The following is a 17741-nucleotide window of genomic DNA, read 5'->3' as shown; positions in this document are numbered from 1 at the left end:
TATGTGTAATTTACATGTATTATCAACGATTCTCACAACAAACCTACAAGAAAAGGTAATGTTACAGATAATTGACATGCAGAAGTTAAATAACATCGGGCGTCATACAGATAAGTGAAGGAGTCAGAATTCTAACCAATTTCTGGCTACCTTCACAGCCCATGTTGTTCCATCTCTGTCCTGCTGAGCTTGCAGCTGCCATTCATAGCTGCATGGGGTTTTCATACAACTTCCTGTGCTGTCAGCCACATAACTTACCCTTAGCCTTTGGAAGAAGTGGCCAGATTTCCTCGAAGCACATATGCTGGCTATCATAAACTGCTGCTACTTGTTGGCAAAAATTACGAGTTCCAGTGCCTGTATTCCAAATGTCCATTTGCTCCAGGACTGGGCTTGGTCCCTTGGGCCAGTGCGCTTCTCCACACTTCAGAAGTTAAAAATGATACTTGCCTGAAAATAAATTATTCTGTGAGCAGCTTAGCATTGCTGAAGAACATCTGAAAAAGACTCTACCTTAACTCTAGAATAAGACTGTTAGAAATTTCTGAAGCTAACCAAGGAGAGTGAGTGTTGTTTTGTTTAGTTTTGTTTTTCAACCAAGTGTTTTTAGAAAAGAAAAAAAAAAAGCTTAGATCTCCATTATTTTTGACGGAGACAGCATGCTGGCATGTACTTTTAAGAATGGATTATTACCTTCGCTGCTTGAAACTATACAATATAGGCCCTCATATCGTAAAACCTTCAGTTTTACTTGTGAGAGCACGTAGTTCCCAGCTGTCTTGGAATAGCTACTTCAGGAGCTTGTTGATGGCAGATCCCTGAGTCCCATGCTGGACTTCCTGAACCCAGTGCTCTGTAGTGGACCTGAGAATCTATTTCTAAGCAGACTCATAGATGATAATATAAAACACTGACCATTTAAAGCCACTCACTTTTTCGTGGTAAAATATACCCCAAAAAAGCAAAATCAGCTTCACTTAAACATGTAATGCATTTGTAGAAACAAAAAAAAATCTTAGTTCTTAAAGGTACACTCTTATTTTTGTATTCACATATGAAATATTTGTAAATTGCTAGCCTGTGTTTCATAAAACTATTAAATCATTAGAAGCAGAACAAAGCATCTGCTGATTTCTTCTGCCTAAGGAGTACTCAGAGGGAAAGTAAAGTTGTCCTGTCCTACTGCATCCTGACTCAAACTGGTGCTCGCCATAGGAGAATGTCTGAGGGGATCCTTTAAGAGGGTCTTAAAAATACTTTTCAGACAATCCAGTGTGTGACTTTGTCATTTCCAAAATAACCAGAGAGAGAGAGAGAGAATAAGAAAGAAAAAAAGAAGGGAAAAAGAGAGAGAGAAAAGAACAGGTAGTGTGGTAGTGATTGAATGTCATCAGTAAATATAATAAGGTTAAAAACAAAGACATTTGCTTGACATGACTGCTAATTTACTAGTACCAACTTTGAGACTTCAGAGACTATGGTTTTGCATTTTCAGTCCCCTGGTAGGAGAAGGCATAGAAAGGATAATAGATTTGTATTTATGAAAGATTTCATAGCTTTCATCCAGTGTATTCCTGTTCTTATTGTTAGCTTCTATCGTGTCAGTTCCAACTCATCATGACCCTGCGTACAACGGAATGAAACTCTTCCTGGTCCTGCGCCATCCTCACAGTCATTGCTGTGTTTGAGCCCATTATTGCAGTGACTGTGTCAGCCTATCTCATTAAAGATCTTTCCCTTTTTCACTGACGGCTTTACCAAGCATAATGTTGTTCTCCAGGGACTGGTGCCTCCTGCTAATATATGCCCAAAGTATGTGAAACGAAGTCTCACCATCCTCACTTCCAAGGAACATTCCGTTTGTACTTCTTCCAACACAAACTTGTTCGTTCTTCTAGCAGCCCATGGTGTATTCAGTATTCTCCAATACCATAATTCAAAGGCATTAATTCTTCTTCCGTCTTTCTTATTTATTGTCTAGCTTTCGCATGCATATGTTGTTGTTCTTAGGTGCCGTCGAGTCGGTTCCGACTTACAGCGACCCTGTGCACAACAGAACAAAACACTGCCCAATCCTGCGCCATCCTTACAGTTGTTGTTATGCTTGAGCTCATTGTTGCAGCCACTGTGTCAATCCACCTTGTTGAGGGTCTTCTTCTTTTCTGCTGACCCTGTACTCTGCCAAGCACGATGTCCTTCTCCAGGGACTGATCCCCGCTGAGAACATGTCCACAGTATATAAGACGCAGTCTCGCCGTCCTTGCCTCTAAGGACCATTCTGGCCGCACTTCTTCCAAGACAGATTTGTTCATTCTTTTGGCAGTCCGTGGTGTATTCAATATTCTTCGCTAACACCACAATTCAAAGGCATCAACTCTTCTTCGGTCTTCCTTATTCATTGTCCAGCTTTCACGTGCATATGATGCAATTGAAAATACCATGGCTTGGGTCAGGCGCACCTTTTAGTCTTCAGGGTGACATCTTTGCTCTTCAACACTTTGAAGAGGTCCTTTGCAGCAGATTTACCCAATGCAATGCGTCTTTTGATTTCTTGACTGCTGCTTCCATGGCTGTTGATTGTGGATCCAAGTGAAATGAAATCCTTGACAACTTCAGTCTTTTCTCCGTTTATCATGATGTTGCTCATGGGTCTAGTTGTGAGGATTTTTGTTTTCTTTACGTTGAGGTGTAGTCCATACTGAAGGCTGTGGTCTTTGATCTTCATTAGTAAGTGCTTCAAGTCCTTTTCACTTTCAGCAAGCAAGGTTGTGTCATCTGCATAATGCAGGTTGTTAACGAGTCTTCCTCCAATCCTGATGCCCTGTTCTTCTTCATATAGTCCAGCTTCTCAGATTATTTGTTCAGCATACAGATTGAATAGGTATGGTGAAAGAATACAACCCTGACGCACACCTTCCCTGAATTTAAACCAATCAGTATCCCCTTGCTCTGTCCGAACAACTGCCTCTTGATCTATGTAAAGGTTCCTCCTGAGCACAATTAAGTGTTCTGGAGTTCCCATTCTTTGTAGTGTTACCCATAGTTTGTTATGATCCACACAATCAAATGCCTTTGCATAGTCAATAAAATACAGTAAACATCCTTCTGGTATTCTCTGCTTTCAGCCAGGATCCATCTGACATCAGCAATGATATCCTGGTTCCACGTCCTCTTCTGAGACTGGCCTGAATTTCTGGCAGTTCCCTGTCAATATACTGCTGCAGCCGTTTTTGAACGATCTTCAGCGAAATTTTGCTTGCATGTGATATTAATGATATTGTTCTATAATTTCCACATTCAGTTGGATCACTTTTCTTGGGAATAGGCTTAAATATGGATCTCTTCCAGTCAGTTGACCAGGAAACTGTCTTCCATATTTCTTGCCATAGACGAGTGAGCACCGCCAGCGCTGCATCTGTTTGTTGAAACATCTCAATTGATATTCCATCAATTCCTGGAGCCTTGTTTTTCACCAATGCCTTCAGAGCAGCTTGGACTTCTTCCTTCAGTATCATCGGTTCCTGATCATATGCCACCTCCTGAAATGGTTGAATATTGACTAATTCTTTTTGGTATAATGACTCTGTATTCCTTCCATCTTCTTTTGATGCTTCCTGCGTCATTTAATATTTTCCCCATGGAATCCTTCACTATTGCAACTCAAGGCTTAAATTTTTTCTTCAGTTCTTTCAGCTTGAGAAAGGCCGAGCGTGTTCATCCCTTTTGGTTTTCCATCTCCAGCTCTTTGCACATGTCTTTATAATACTTTGTCTTCTCGGGAGGCCCTTTGAAATCTTCTGTTCAGTTCTTTTACTTCAGCAGTTCTTCCTTTTGCTTTAGCTGCCCAACACTCAAGAGCAAGTTTCAGAGTCTCCTCTGACATCCATCTTGGTCTCTTCTTTCTTTCCTGTTTCTTCAGTGACCTCTTGCTTTCTTCATGGATGATGTCCTTGATGTCATTCCACAACTCGTCTGGTCTTCGGTCACTAGTCTTGAATGCGTCAAATCTGTTCTTCAGATGGTCTCTAAATTCAGGTGGGATATATTCAAGGTCATATTTTGGCTCTCGTGGACTTGCTTTGATTTTCTTCAGTTTCAGCTTGAACTTGCATATGAGCAATTGATGGTCTGTTCCACAGTCAGCCCCTGGCCTTGTTCTGACTGATGATATTGAGCTTTTCCATCATCTCTTTCCACAGATGTAGTCAATTTGATTTCTCTGTGTTATCTCTGGCGAGGTCCATGTGTATAGTTGCCGTTTATGTTGATGAAAGAAGGTATTTGCAATGAAGAAGTCATTGGTCTTGCAAAATTCTATCATTCGATCTCCGGCATTGTTTCTGTCACCAAGGCCATATTTTCCAACTACTGATCCTTCTTCTTTGTTTCCAACTTTCACATTCCAATCACCAGTAATTATCAATGCATCTTGATTGCGTGTTTGATCAATTTCAGACTGCAGCAGCTGATAAAAATCTTTTATTTCTTCATCTTTGGCCCTAGTGGTTGGTACATAAATTTGAATAATAGTCATATTAACTGGTCTTCCTTGTAAGTATATGGATATTATCCTATCACTGACAGCATTGTACTTCAGGATAGATCTTGAAACATTCTTTTTGACATTGAATGCAACACCATTCCTCTTTGAGTTGTCATTCCCAGCATAGTAGACTATATGATTGTCCGATTCAAAATGGCCAATAACAGTCCATTTCAGCTCACTCACGCCTAGGATATCGATGTTTATGCATTCCATTTCATTTTTGACGATATCCAATTTTCTTAGATTCATACTTCGTACATTCAGGTTCCTATTATTAATGGCTGTTTGCAGCTGTTTCTTCTCATTTTGAGTCGTGGCACATCAGCAAATGAAGGTCCTAAAAGCTTTACTCCATCCACGTTATTAAGGTCGACTCTACTTTGAGGGGAAACCCTGGTGTCGTAGTGGTTAAGTGCTACGGCTGTTAACCAAAGGGTCAGAATTCGAATCTACCAGGTTCTCCTTGTAAACTCTCTGGGGCAGTTCTACTCTGTCCTGTAGGTCGCTATGAGTCAGAATTGACCTGACGGCACTGGGTTTGGTTTTTGGTTTTCTACTTTGAGGAGGCAGCTCTTTCCCAGTCATCTTTTGAGTGCCTCCAACCTGGGAGGCTCATCTTCCAGCACTATATCAGTGTTCCACAGCTATTCATAAGGTTTTCAGTGGCTAATGCTTTTTAGAAGTAGACTGCCGGGTCCTTCTTCCTAGTCTGTCTTATTCTGGAAGCTCAGCTGAAACCTGTCCTCCAAGGGTAACCCTGCTGGTATCTGAATACCGGTGGCATAGCTTCCAGCATCACAGCAACACACAAGCCCCCACAGTATAACAAACTGACGGACATGTGGGGGGCATGCATATGAGGCAATTGAAAATACCATGGCTTGGGTTAGGCGCACCTTAATCCTCTAGCAGACATCTTTGCTTTTTAACACTTTAACGCCTTAAAGAAGTGTTTTGCAGCTGATTTGCCCAATGCAATATATCTTTTGATTTCTTGACACCTGCTTCCGTGAGTGTTGATCATGGAACCAAGTAAAATGAAATCCTTGACAACTTCAGTCTTTTCTCCATTTATCTTGATACTGCTTATTGATCCAGTTGTGGGGATTTCTTTATGTTGAGGTGTAATCTATACTGAAGGCTGTGGTCTTTGATCTTCATCAGTAAGTGCTTCAAGTCCTCTTCACTTGCTGCAAGCAAGGTTGTGTCATCTGCATAACGCAGGTTGTTAATGAGTCTTCCTCCAATCCTAATGCCCCATTCTTCGTCATATAGTCCAGCGTCTCAGATTATTTGCTCAGCATACAGATTGAATAAGTATGGTAAAACCATCCAGCCCTGATGCGCACCTTTCCTGATTTTAAACCATGCAGTATCCCCTTGTTCCGTTTGAACAGTTGCCTCTTGGTCTATATACAGGTTCCGTATGAGCACAATTCAAGCATTCTAGAATTCCCATTCTTCGAAATGTTATCCCCAATTTGATTTAGAGATTATGATTTTTCGTTTTCAGTCCCTTGTTAGGAGAAGGCACAGAAAGGATAATAGATTTATAGTTATGAAAAATTTCTTAGTTTTCATCCTGTGTATTGCTAGCTGATGAAAAATACATTTTTATAATTTATTTCCAAAGCCACATTACCTGCTGGTGTGTGTTCTGCTGGCAGACCAGCATTTCTCCTACAATAAGACAGCCAGCCTCCTATAGGAAAACCCAGGACAGCTGAATTCAGACTTTGAAAAAGGAGAGCAGAGGGTTAATACTTGAACATAGATTCTTCAGTCAACCAGACATTCTCATCGAGATTCGTTTGTACCTTGAAATAAGCAGTATTCTTTGTCATCACAGATTGTTTGTAGGAGCGGAGATACAAAACCTTTGCCACAGTCTCAGTATTGTGAGTCCTCTTATCGTTGTGGCACTTGAGCTTTTTCTTAGGGGGCAAGGAATAAAGTCCTTTCAAGGGAAGGACCAGCCTTAGTTGTTCAGTGTCTAGAATCTGGTGATGTGCTAATGAAACAACAGACTCTTAATAAGTAGTAATATTTTTTAAAAATTGTTGTAAATAAAATTATTATTCTGTTCATGGAGCCATGGAATGAACTTGTCTATTGAAATGCAAATTGTGGTATTTTAATGAAACATGGGATGGTGGCAGTCGGAGAAGGGAAAGAAAAGGCATTCTATGCTTTTATGTTTCAGAAGTAGGAAAACAATATGAAGCAGGAGGCGCGATCTCCGTATTGCTTGTCTGTTGCTTCCTCTATGCTGTGTCCCAGGCTGACCTCTGACATCCATTACCGTTTTTGTGATTTAGTCCCACCCTGGCCCCATTATTATAATAATGATGATACGATCAACAAGAGACAATATTTATGTAGTAAATACTAAGGCATGCCTTCTATTAATAATGATACTACACAATTATTTATATCATTCATTGAATAAAGCAACCCTTCAAGGAAAACATTAAATCTTATCACAAGTGAGAAAACTGAGGCCCAGAAAGGTTGAATGTCTTCTCCAAACCATACAACTAGGCCTTGTGTGTTTAGATAACTTACCCGAATCACCCAAGTAGTAAATCAAGCTTAAGTCTCTAGCTTCAAAGCTTGTCTCTTCGAACTTCCACCAGCTATTTCCATGGTACTCAGGTGCTTGTTGATACACGATAGGGTGCTTTTTCTTCTTAGGGTGTTATCTTTTCTACAAGATAGACTTGTAGGACTACACCAGCTAGATTTGGATTGCAATTTGCCATAAGCATTTTACTTCAGAAAGTGAGATTTCTTTCTTTTTTAAATTTCTTAATCACAGTTGTGATAGCTTTAATCATTTCCAGTGCCTTGCATTTTTCTCCACTAGAACCAGTCTGAGCAAAAACTCATGGGTGAGACTAGCTACCGTGATGTTAACCAGATGTACGGCAGAGAACAAGGAAAGACTGGGAAATGAAGTTCTGAAAATATGTCGGTCTTTATATAACACCACACAGATGCTTCCTGCACAGGTGAGTGGACTTTTCAAGTGTTTTTACTGGGAGTATTTCTTTTAATGTCAATACTCTTTAAGTAATATCAGAGACTGAACTTGAGAAACAATTAGCTTAAGTCGCTACTGGTAAATGCCTGTAATTTGTAACAGATCAAATGAAGAAAAGCAATGCTGAAAGAATATTTTGAGATGTTTTTCTTTTTGTTATAGCTCTGAAGCAGTATTTCTGTTAAAATTCACAGAGTATAACTCAGTTTTCAGTTCCTACCAGATGCCATTTTATGTCTAACTCCAGTTTATGTCCCAGAGGATCACGGTAGGTCAGGTGTTACCTGTCTGAACTGTGCCAGGTGGTTTAATAGTAGTAAGCTTTAGCATTCCTCTCAGCAGGTAACTAATTACTCTGATTTTTACATACTTTTTTTGGCCACCAGTATAATGAGATTATATAACCCCAGTATTTACTCTCTGCAAAAGCATGGTAAAAATTCAGCCACCTCCATTTTGACCTTTGTTTCCTATTTAATCCCATACTTTGATGATCACAGAGATAACTGTTTGGTATATACTTCTAATATATTTTTATATATGCATAATATATATAAAAAATATATATATATATACATGTAACATATGTAATTTCATACATTTTAAAATAGCACATCTTAGTTATGGCCCCTGCTGTGGATTCTGCCTCAGCAGCGCGTCGTTTGAGCAGTTTACCATGTCTTAAATTTAAACATTTAGATAATGAATTTGTACCACATATGAGATAAGCATGAAAATAAAATTGTAAATACAATCCTTTGAACCCTAATTGTAATCGCTCAAGAAAAATATTCTCAGTATGAGTGCACAATTAATTGTTTCCTGAATGAGGGACTGGCTAAGTGGTTTTTGATTGAATTTTAAAATATTTCATCCATTTAAAAAAATCTCCCCACCACCAGATTGACAAAATTTTTATATAAAATATTTAAATTAACCAACACCAAAAATAACCCCCTCTTATTCCAATGGTAGTTATTTGGCCTGTGTGTGCCATGATCTGCCCTGTATCAGCTACCCAGGTCTGTCAACATGCTCTCCTAAATTGTGAGCACTAGAAAGTATCAACTCTCTTCCACCCATGGTGCAGTTCAACACACTGCCTAGAGGAGGGACTCAACATAGTTTATGACGCCCTCCAAGGTAAGTGCTATGAATTGAATTGTGTCCCTCAGAAATATGTGATGTAAATTCTAAACCCCTATACTTATGGAGGATACCCTGGTGATTTAGTGGTTAAGAGCTATGGCTGATAACCCAAACATCGGCAGTTTGAATCTACCATGCGCTCCTTGGAAACCCTATGGAGCAGTTTTACTCTGTCACAAGGGCAGTGAGTTTGGTTTTTTGGTTATATTTGTAGATGTAATCCTATTTGGGAATAGGACTTTGTTATGTTAATGAGATGCTATCAGTGTAGGGTGATTTTAAACCAGTCACCTTTGAGATATAAAAGCAGATTAGGCACAGAGGAGGAAGCACAAACAGGAGGGGAAGATATGCGCCACATGAAGTTAGTCGAGGAACCAAGGAATAGAAGCTGAAAAGAGACAAAGACCTTCCCCCAGAGCTGATAGAAGAAAAAACCTTCCCCTAGAGCCAGTACCCTGAATTCAGACTTGTAGCCTCTTAAACTGTAAGAAAATAAATTTCTGTTTGTGAAAGGCACCCACTTGTGAGATTTCTGTTGTTGCAGCACTAGATAACTAAGACAGTAAATTACATCTGTTGTTAGTTCTGTTGAATCTGGGTTAGGAAAACATTATTTGGGATGTAGTAGTTTTTTTTTATTATTATTACTATATAACAAGCTGGTGGTAATGGTAATAACTGAAGTTTGCTAGCACTATTGTGCTCTTGCTTACGTTGTCTCATTTAACCTTCACCACCACCTTGTAAGGAAGCTCCGTGATCTCCATTTCATAGCTGATGACATAGAGGTTCAGAGGGCAGGGATCTTGCTCCAGATAACTCAGGCTTGAATATTTGAAAAAATAAATACTACCATTTAAAACATTCTTACTTTAGTGAATTTAGCACGTATGAATACTGAATGCCTGTCTTAACGCTGTTTTGTAAGTTTTATTGTCAGGCTTTCCCTGTACAATAATACTGCTTTCAAGAATGGCCCTTAGAATCTGTAACCTATAATCTACTTTATCAGTGCTATAGGCATACGGTTGTTAGGATCTCTTACAATTGCCTATTGCTGTTGTTGTTAACTCATGGTGACCCCATGTGTGCAAAGTAGAACTGCTTTTCATGGCTGTGACCTTTTGGAAGTAAATCACCAGGCCTGTCTTCCGAGACGTTTCTGGGTGGCTTCAAGCCTCCATCCTTTTGGCTAGTAGTCGAGCGCTTAACCATCTGTGCCACCCAGGGATTCCTTATGATTGTCTAGAGAAGCTTTCTTTAAAGTATCCTCATTGGTTTGGTTTTACTGTAATTACTTCTGAGTCAAGGAATGTATGTCAGCAGACAAGATGGCCACTGCATCTTTGACCCTGACATCATACCATTGCCAGGTGGTCAAGGTTCAGTAGTAGTTATTCATGTCATCTTTTAGCCACCTGAGGAGAGATACTAGATATCTGAATGTCCATAGCAGTGGTACCCCCGTACCAGCATTACCTTTAAAGTCTAAGCAAATTTTCTACGACATAGAGGGAAAAGTATGTTCTCCTTTTCCTTGATTAATATGTAACAAGTTGTGCTTTCTGTTTCTTATTAAAAAATAAGAGTTGGTGGTTAAATTAGAAGTTAAATACCTGTGATGATTCAGCTCCTGAAACACATTAATATGTTGAGGCGATCTCAGAATCATCTGGTCTGTAATTCTTAAGTGTTTTTAGGGAATCAGAATAGATACCACCACACCTTAAGCACACGTGTATTATAGTACTCCTGACAGACGCCATAAGAAGGATTTGCTTGCCTCTCCTCCTTATTTCCAGGACTGGGAGCTCCTTACGGCCAGGGAACACCACACATAGTTCACCAGAAGGAGTCCTGGTGATGCATGAAGTTACACTTGTTTCTCATCCTGACTCTACCTCAAGGTGCTCTGTGACCAGGAGCAAATCACCAAATGCCCTGCAGCTCTGTTTTCCAGCCTCTAAAATAAGGGGGTTGGATTAGATGATCTCAGAGATCACCTCTAGTTCTGTCTCTCTATTACACAAGCTCTCCAGGCTTGTAAGGAGAATAAGCTGAGGCTATCTGTTTATACTGTTCACCTACAGCACATATTTACTACCTTTTGTAAGTCCATAATTCTCTCAGGGTGAAGGGACAGGTACTGGATTTAATCCCACTTTGAAGTAGGCCGTTACCACTTCTCTATTGCAGTTTGAGGAAATAAAAGATGACGTTATCAAGTTCTGTTCCCACAGTGTTTTTCCTTATGCTGCCTCAGTTCTGCCCTTTAATTACATACGTTTATAGATTTTTTTTATCAGGATACCATGATATAAGAAACTTTGAAAATGCTATGTACTATTTTTGTTTATCGCCAAATGAGCTCAAATGTGAATTAAAAGTGTTAGAAAGGAAGGAACATCATCATAAAACAGTGGAAATGGCTTACTATGTTTATTTTACCACATTGGAAAGTTACACAGTTTAACTTCAGAGTTTTATAATGTTTCATATCACCATGATAGTAATATTAACCATGGTTCATTGTTTTATTTTTAATCCAGTACCTTTTGCTGGGATGCTCTGTGGTTTCTGGAGTGGGTATGCCTAGTTGTTTATGACAGGGTGATTAAATGGACTCACTTTCTTCACCCCACTAAGCTCCTGTGTTTATAGGGTTTTCTGTTTTTCATAAGTCTTTAGGCCTTTTGTGACTGATTGTTTGCTGTTGCTTATGGTGCTTGTTTACTTATGGCAGTGATGGTTGTGCTGAGGGCTGATATCCCCAGCAGGATAAAATCACCGTTTCACACAGGTCATGTGCCCCACAATCTTGAGAGGTACGTTTTCCTCTTCTCGGCTTGTATCCATGGCAATATTTGAAGCATCCTTAAGAATGGGGAATATGTAGAATAATAAATTGGCTTGAAACAGATTCTTGGCATTTACAGATTTAAAATTCCAGGTCTCAGCTATTTGTGACTGACCCTGAAGGTCTCTGATTTCGCTGAGGCCCAGCAAGAATCTGAGTCACGGATGTGATGGGACTGTTGTGTGGGAGTAAATCACTCAGCTAATGAGTGAGCCTAGCTCACCCCCCAGCTTCAAAATCTCCGCGTGATTGTCCTCCCTCGTGGTTAAGGCACTTTTGATAATGTCAAGAGCTTGGTTTTTAGAACCAGACAACATTCATATTTTTCAGCCTTTCTACCCTCTAGTTTCCTCGTCTGATTAGTGGGAATGATAAGCACACCTATAACAAAGGATTTGAGGAGAAAACTGTATGAGATGGTGCATATTAAAACAGAATTACAAGCAGGTAGTATCTAGCTGAAGGAGCCCTGGTAGCACAGTGGTTAAAGTGCTTGGCTGTTAATGGATAGGTTGGCAGTTTGAGCCCACTAGCTGCTCCGTAAGAGAAAGATGTGGCAGCCTGCTTCTGCAAATGCTACAGCTTTGAAAGCCCGTATAGGGCTGTTCTGCTCTGTCTTATGGGATCACTATGAGTTGGAATCCATTCGACAGCAGCAGGTTTTGGAATGTTCACCTGAGAGCAGCTTCAGTTCTGCCAGGCAGAGATCGCTAAGCTAAGATGCATAGTCAGTGCCCTGGAGCTGAAGCTGTGGGCCTAGCACAATCTGAGAGACTTTGGGAAGCACACTGACTGAAACAGAGGCCCACTATAGCTACCAGCTCTACCAGGTGCAGTGTGGAGTCCCAGCTGATGTGGAGCTGTAGAACCAGGAGTACCAGTAGTTGCTGAATGTCCAGGCCTACTGAAGTGTGAGAGCTGCACGTTTGGGGCCCCCTAGAGACTGAGGACAGCAGGGTGCCCTGAGCCATGACCAATGCAAGCAACAGCCCATTGGGCCTTATGACAACAATGCCTGCACACCTTGTGACCCATGATCCCACTGCAGCCCTGCAACACCTGCAGGTGCTATATACTCTGAGGCTAACAGGAGGGTTGCAAGAGGATGGAAGGACCATTGGCAGACCAGTCCTGCTTCTTGGACAGCCATTGGCCATAAGAATCATACTCCGGTGCGTCACTATAAATCGCAGTCCAGAGGGAGAACAAATGCCCAGGGTGTGGCCCCACTCTGAGTCCAGGTGCCCTGAGCCTCTTCATTCAAGGATTCTCTCTTGTAGTTATTCTGTGTCTTCATGGTCTGACAGGTTTGAGCTGGGAAGGTTTCATATGAGATATTTTGTGGTTCTCTTGCCACTTTCACCTTTCTTGCAGTTCCCAAAATCTCTTTGTAAATCATCTAAAAAGCTTTCTTCTTGTAAAGCAGGAAAAAATAAAATTAAAAAAAATGGAGTATAGTGTTTAGTATTTACATATAGAGTGAGCCTTTAGCCAATAACCATTGGATAAGAGAGAAAAAGTACACAGTAGTTCACATAGAATGAATTCCTTCATTCTTGGATGTCCTTGCCTGGCTGTGTGCCACCTGACCCTTACACCTGTTCAGAGGGGTGTGTAGGTTATTTGATAAATGCGTTCATTAATGCTAAGATCAGCCAACTGTTAGACCTAGTCTAAACATCGTAAATTACTGAAAAATAATTATTTACCAATTACTGATGACTTATTGAATAAGTAAATATGAGAGTTGAGTGGGAATCTTTAAATCTTTGCCTATTGGATAATTAAGGTTTACTCATCAAACAAATACGTACTGGGGAATTTAAGTGGAACTCATTCAGCAAGCGTTTGAATGGTTATTATTATATCCCATTACTTTTAGGGATAGTATATACCAAACAAGTTGGAAATACAGAGAAGGAAAAATATTCTTGTTCTCAAATGAGGCAGCTAGACAAATGAATAATTACAATAGTATAAGATGATAGATACTTTAAGAAAGTATTTACAAAGTACAGTTGGAACATAGAAGGAGCATAGAAAATCTACCTGAGACAAAAAAAAAAAAAGGCTTTGGAAAGGAGGTAGGATTTTTCTGGGCCTTTTTAAGCAGAGCCTTAGAGAGCAAGGAGGGGTTAATGAGACAGAGAAGCAGCAGAGGCTGCAGAGTGTGCAGGGGCCCACAGGTGTGAGTGAGTCTGCCACTTTGCCGCTGCACCTTCCCGCGGGGTAGTCACAGCCGTATGTGGCTATTAAAATTCAAGTAAAATAAAATTCGGGTCTTCAGTTGCAGTAGTCACATCTCAAGTACTCAGTAGCTGCATGTGGCTGGTTGCTATCGTATTGGACAGCACAGACACAGACCATTTCCATCGTCCTGGGCAGCACTACTGTCCAGAATCTGTGGGTGCAGGAGAGGTGCTGTGAAGGCTGCAGAGGAGGGACGCAGGAAGGAGTTGGTACATGGCAGCTGGGCCAGATTGTTAGGCATGGGAGTTTATATTTCATCCTCCCAAATATTTTCTGCTGTTTTGGCATCCTAGCTTAAAAATCTGCATCTGTATTTGGTACAGATTCTTGGTGAGACTTCTGTGTCATTATGTGCTATAAGTTACACATAGTACTTTTCTGAATTAGTAAACATAGTGCTTAGAATATGCGTTTTACAAAATGGTTACCCTGCTGATATGGATCATTGTCACAGGAGTTTCTGTAGCACAACCTCCCAGTCTGAAATTTGGAAGCCTTGCTGATTCCCAGTATTATTATTATTACTATTATTATTTGAAAAAAAAATTTTATCCTAAGCTTTAAATAGGAGCTTCTTGTGTCATCCTTATTTTATCTGCTCTTTACAGTATTGTAAAGAAATTATGAACATATCATAGACTGATGTTTTTCTTCTCTGATATGCCACTGTTAAGTGGCACAAAGAAATCTCAGACCCATCAAAGACGGTGATTCTCACTTCTTTCAGAAAGAACCCTGGCTTTAATATAATGAGGTCACACTCACTGTCTGGTCCTTGGTCCCGGTGTCCCCTTCTTTATGTTACAGCTAACATCAGGACGCCAGAGTAGCATAGCTCAGCAGGGAAGAACAGCATGCAAATTTATTTTTTATTCCTTTATACTTCAATTGTGAAGGATTATCATTTGCTATCTTATAAAAAAAAAAAGTTTGCTCTGTGATGACAGGTTCAGCCAGTATAATAAAAGACTGAGAATAACATTCAGATACACCTGTGGAGATCCAAACACATTTTCATTTTTCTTGATCACAGAGAGTTTTCATGAAGACGGAATATCTTAAGTATATTAAACATTCAATTCACCTTGACACAAAAATTATAAACAGGTTTTTAAATATTTAATATGCTGATTTCTTTTCTTACGTGTTAACCAAATGTTAATAATAGTAACAATTCATAAAAGTTTTTACTATTTACTAAGCATCTACTACATGCCAGGTATTGTTTCATTATATTCATTAACACTAGTTCTCACAAAAACTGTAAAGTAGATACAACTTTTTCCATTGTGCTAGTTTAGGAAAATAAATGACAATGCTGTGTCCGTACAGTGGGATATTACGCAGCTGTTAGAAGCAGTGCAGTAGGTGAATATCTGATACCTTAGAAAGATATTCATAATTTACTGTAAAGTGAACGAAGCAGACTCCAAACACTGTGTTCAGCATGATCCTGTGTGTGCTTTATGGGAAACACACAAACACACGCACACACTCACAGAAAAATTTATGGAGAGATACAGGTGGAATAGCACCAGTGATTACAGGTGTTCCCTTGTGTTCTCACTCACGTCACATGACTTCTGGTTCCAGTGTGTCAAGGAGCTGTGCTTGCTGATGCTGAAGCAGTCCCTCCTGCTGCCGCCCCTGAAACTGCTCCTGGAGAGCCAAGATGAGAGTCTCCGTGCTCTGGCACTGGAGCAAATCACCGCTGTCGCGCAGGTACGCCCGGTCGGACTTACTACTTTTTACACTTCGAAGAAATGAATTTGCTTTTTCATTCTCATAAATAATCGCCGTTATTTAAAACTACTTTATTTACAGCATTCTCTGACCACAATAGCTTTTACGGCTGTGTCTAGGAACTATATATTTCTTTATTTTATAAGCATTTGCTAAGCTCCTCCCATGAGCCAGATTCTGTGTCTAGGTGCTAAGAATACAAAACCAAATAACAAAACAGTTTCTCTAGAGAAGCAGTATATTAATTTCTTTAAGGAAATGTCAGAGCAGCCAGACTCTTCAACACGGTTTTTAATAATACTGATCCCCTTGCCACTTTAAAATTTGGATCTAGGGAATTCCTAGCATAATGTGAGTTTTCCTTTCCTGGATGTATATGTTTGGTCATCTACTAATTAAAGGTGAGACAGTGGCTTCAAGTAGTGTTTCCTGGCACCGTCTTAAATCTCAGACTCTTATTTTCTCTGGCAGCCTAAACCTCCTTTGAAAGCAGCTTCTGGTCTTGAGGAGTGATGTACAAGAGTCAAGTCTTAAAGATGTTTTGAGGTGTCTTGTCTTGTTATCAGGAAGAAACCTTTGCTTCTCTTTTTAAATTTTATACATTAGAATTAGTTCAAGGGTTTACTTTAATGAATTCACATTGTATGATCCTTACTAAACCTTCCGTAGAGAGACCATTCCTTCATTTGAATTATTTGTATGTGTGAATGTGGTACACATACACTATACACACACACGTAATAGATACATACGTAGGAGTCCCCGGGTGGCACAAACAGTTAAGCACTTGGCTACTGAAAGGTTGGCGTTTGAGTCCACCCAGTGGTGTCTCAGATGAAAGACCTGGCGATCTACTTCTGAAAGGTCACGTTCATTGAAGTGCCTGTGGAACGTGGTTCTACTCTGACACACTTGGGGTCACCACGAGGCAGAATCCGTGTGTAAATCATTTATACTTCAAAGAAAGAGTTAGCACATGTGCATACTGTATTTTACACAAATAACGTGCACCCTCTGCATTTATTTGTTTGCCAGCACTTATGAGAGTGCCTTGCTGGCACTCTCATAAGTGCTGCTATGCTGATCCTACATATTGCTTTGAAAAAAATTAGCACAGCATGATTATGAAAATACCTCACAGGGGAGGGTATGGCTGCAAACAAATGTACAAGGCCACATTATTTGCATCAAAATACTATAAATATATATGTGTGTGTGTATGTATATATATATGTGTATGTATAAAACCTGTTGCTGTCGAGACGATAATGACTCATAGAAACCCTATAGGATAGAGTAGAACTCCCCCGTAGGGTTTCCAAGGAGTAGCTGGTGGGTTCAAACTGCTGACGTTTTGGTTAGCAGCCAGAGCTCTTAACCACTGCACCGTCAGGGCTCCTGTGTATGTATATGTACATATATAGTTTTAGTTATTGTTATTAACAAAACTGTAACAGAATGTCTTATAGGGACCAGAGAGGGAAGGAAAACTGTAGAGCAAGGTTTTATGCTTGCCGTGTAAGGCAGTGATGAGATTGGTAGAAAAACATCAAGAATGTAAAAGTTTGTTAATGACAAAAGATATAGAAAGTTACATAGATGGTTACAGAGAGTAAAACGTAATTGTATTTGGAAATAGCCATCATGAACAAAATGAGAAAAATACAATGACTTTTTCAAAATAATGTAAAAGCTACTGTGAATATTTTGTGAATACACTCCATTATCACTGATTATTGCATAGTAACAGGGGTCTCTTTAGGAACTGGACTGAAGTAAGCAATCGAATGAACCTATGTCTTGGTAGGCTCTGTGTCTATCCATGCTAAGATAAAAGTTGCATAACCTTGGGAATTTACATGATACTGAGAATTACAGAGAGGTTTTTTTTCTTAGTCTATTCTTCCTTATAAATCCAAGAAATCTAGAAGAGAAAACTGAAGAAAATTGGGCTGCCATGTTGAGTGCCTGATTTCCCCCACCATCATGCGCTCTATGAGTATCTCTGTTTGGCATTGTTCCCACTCACATTTGCCATGGGTCTCTTCTAGAAAAAAGCAGTGATGTATATAATCCATTGCCTTTCTCTATTCATAGAGCTCTCTTGGTGTACTCTTCAGTTCCATAGACAAGTATATCAGTTCTCATTT

General features: G+C 39.9%; 1 protein-coding gene across 9 annotated transcripts in view; it reads left to right on the top strand.

Moving 5' to 3' along the window:
- The window catches only part of NBAS (NBAS subunit of NRZ tethering complex), a 449992-nt gene that overhangs the window by 411429 nt on the left and 20822 nt on the right, over positions 1-17741 (top strand). For 8 of the 9 annotated variants that reach the window (XM_064295047.1, XM_064295045.1, XM_064295049.1 and 5 more), the window contains 2 exons: positions 7413-7557; positions 15442-15570. In XM_064295047.1, the coding sequence (XP_064151117.1) occupies positions 7413-7557; positions 15442-15570 (274 nt within the window). The remainder of the gene's footprint in view (positions 1-7412; positions 7558-15441; positions 15571-17741) is intronic. The other variant, XM_064295044.1, reaches the window with a different exon arrangement.

This window comes from Loxodonta africana, chromosome 12 (assembly GCF_030014295.1).
Source record: "Loxodonta africana isolate mLoxAfr1 chromosome 12, mLoxAfr1.hap2, whole genome shotgun sequence".
Taxonomy (NCBI): Eukaryota; Metazoa; Chordata; class Mammalia; order Proboscidea; family Elephantidae; genus Loxodonta; species Loxodonta africana.
This window is presented reverse-complemented; position numbering and strand designations above follow the sequence as displayed.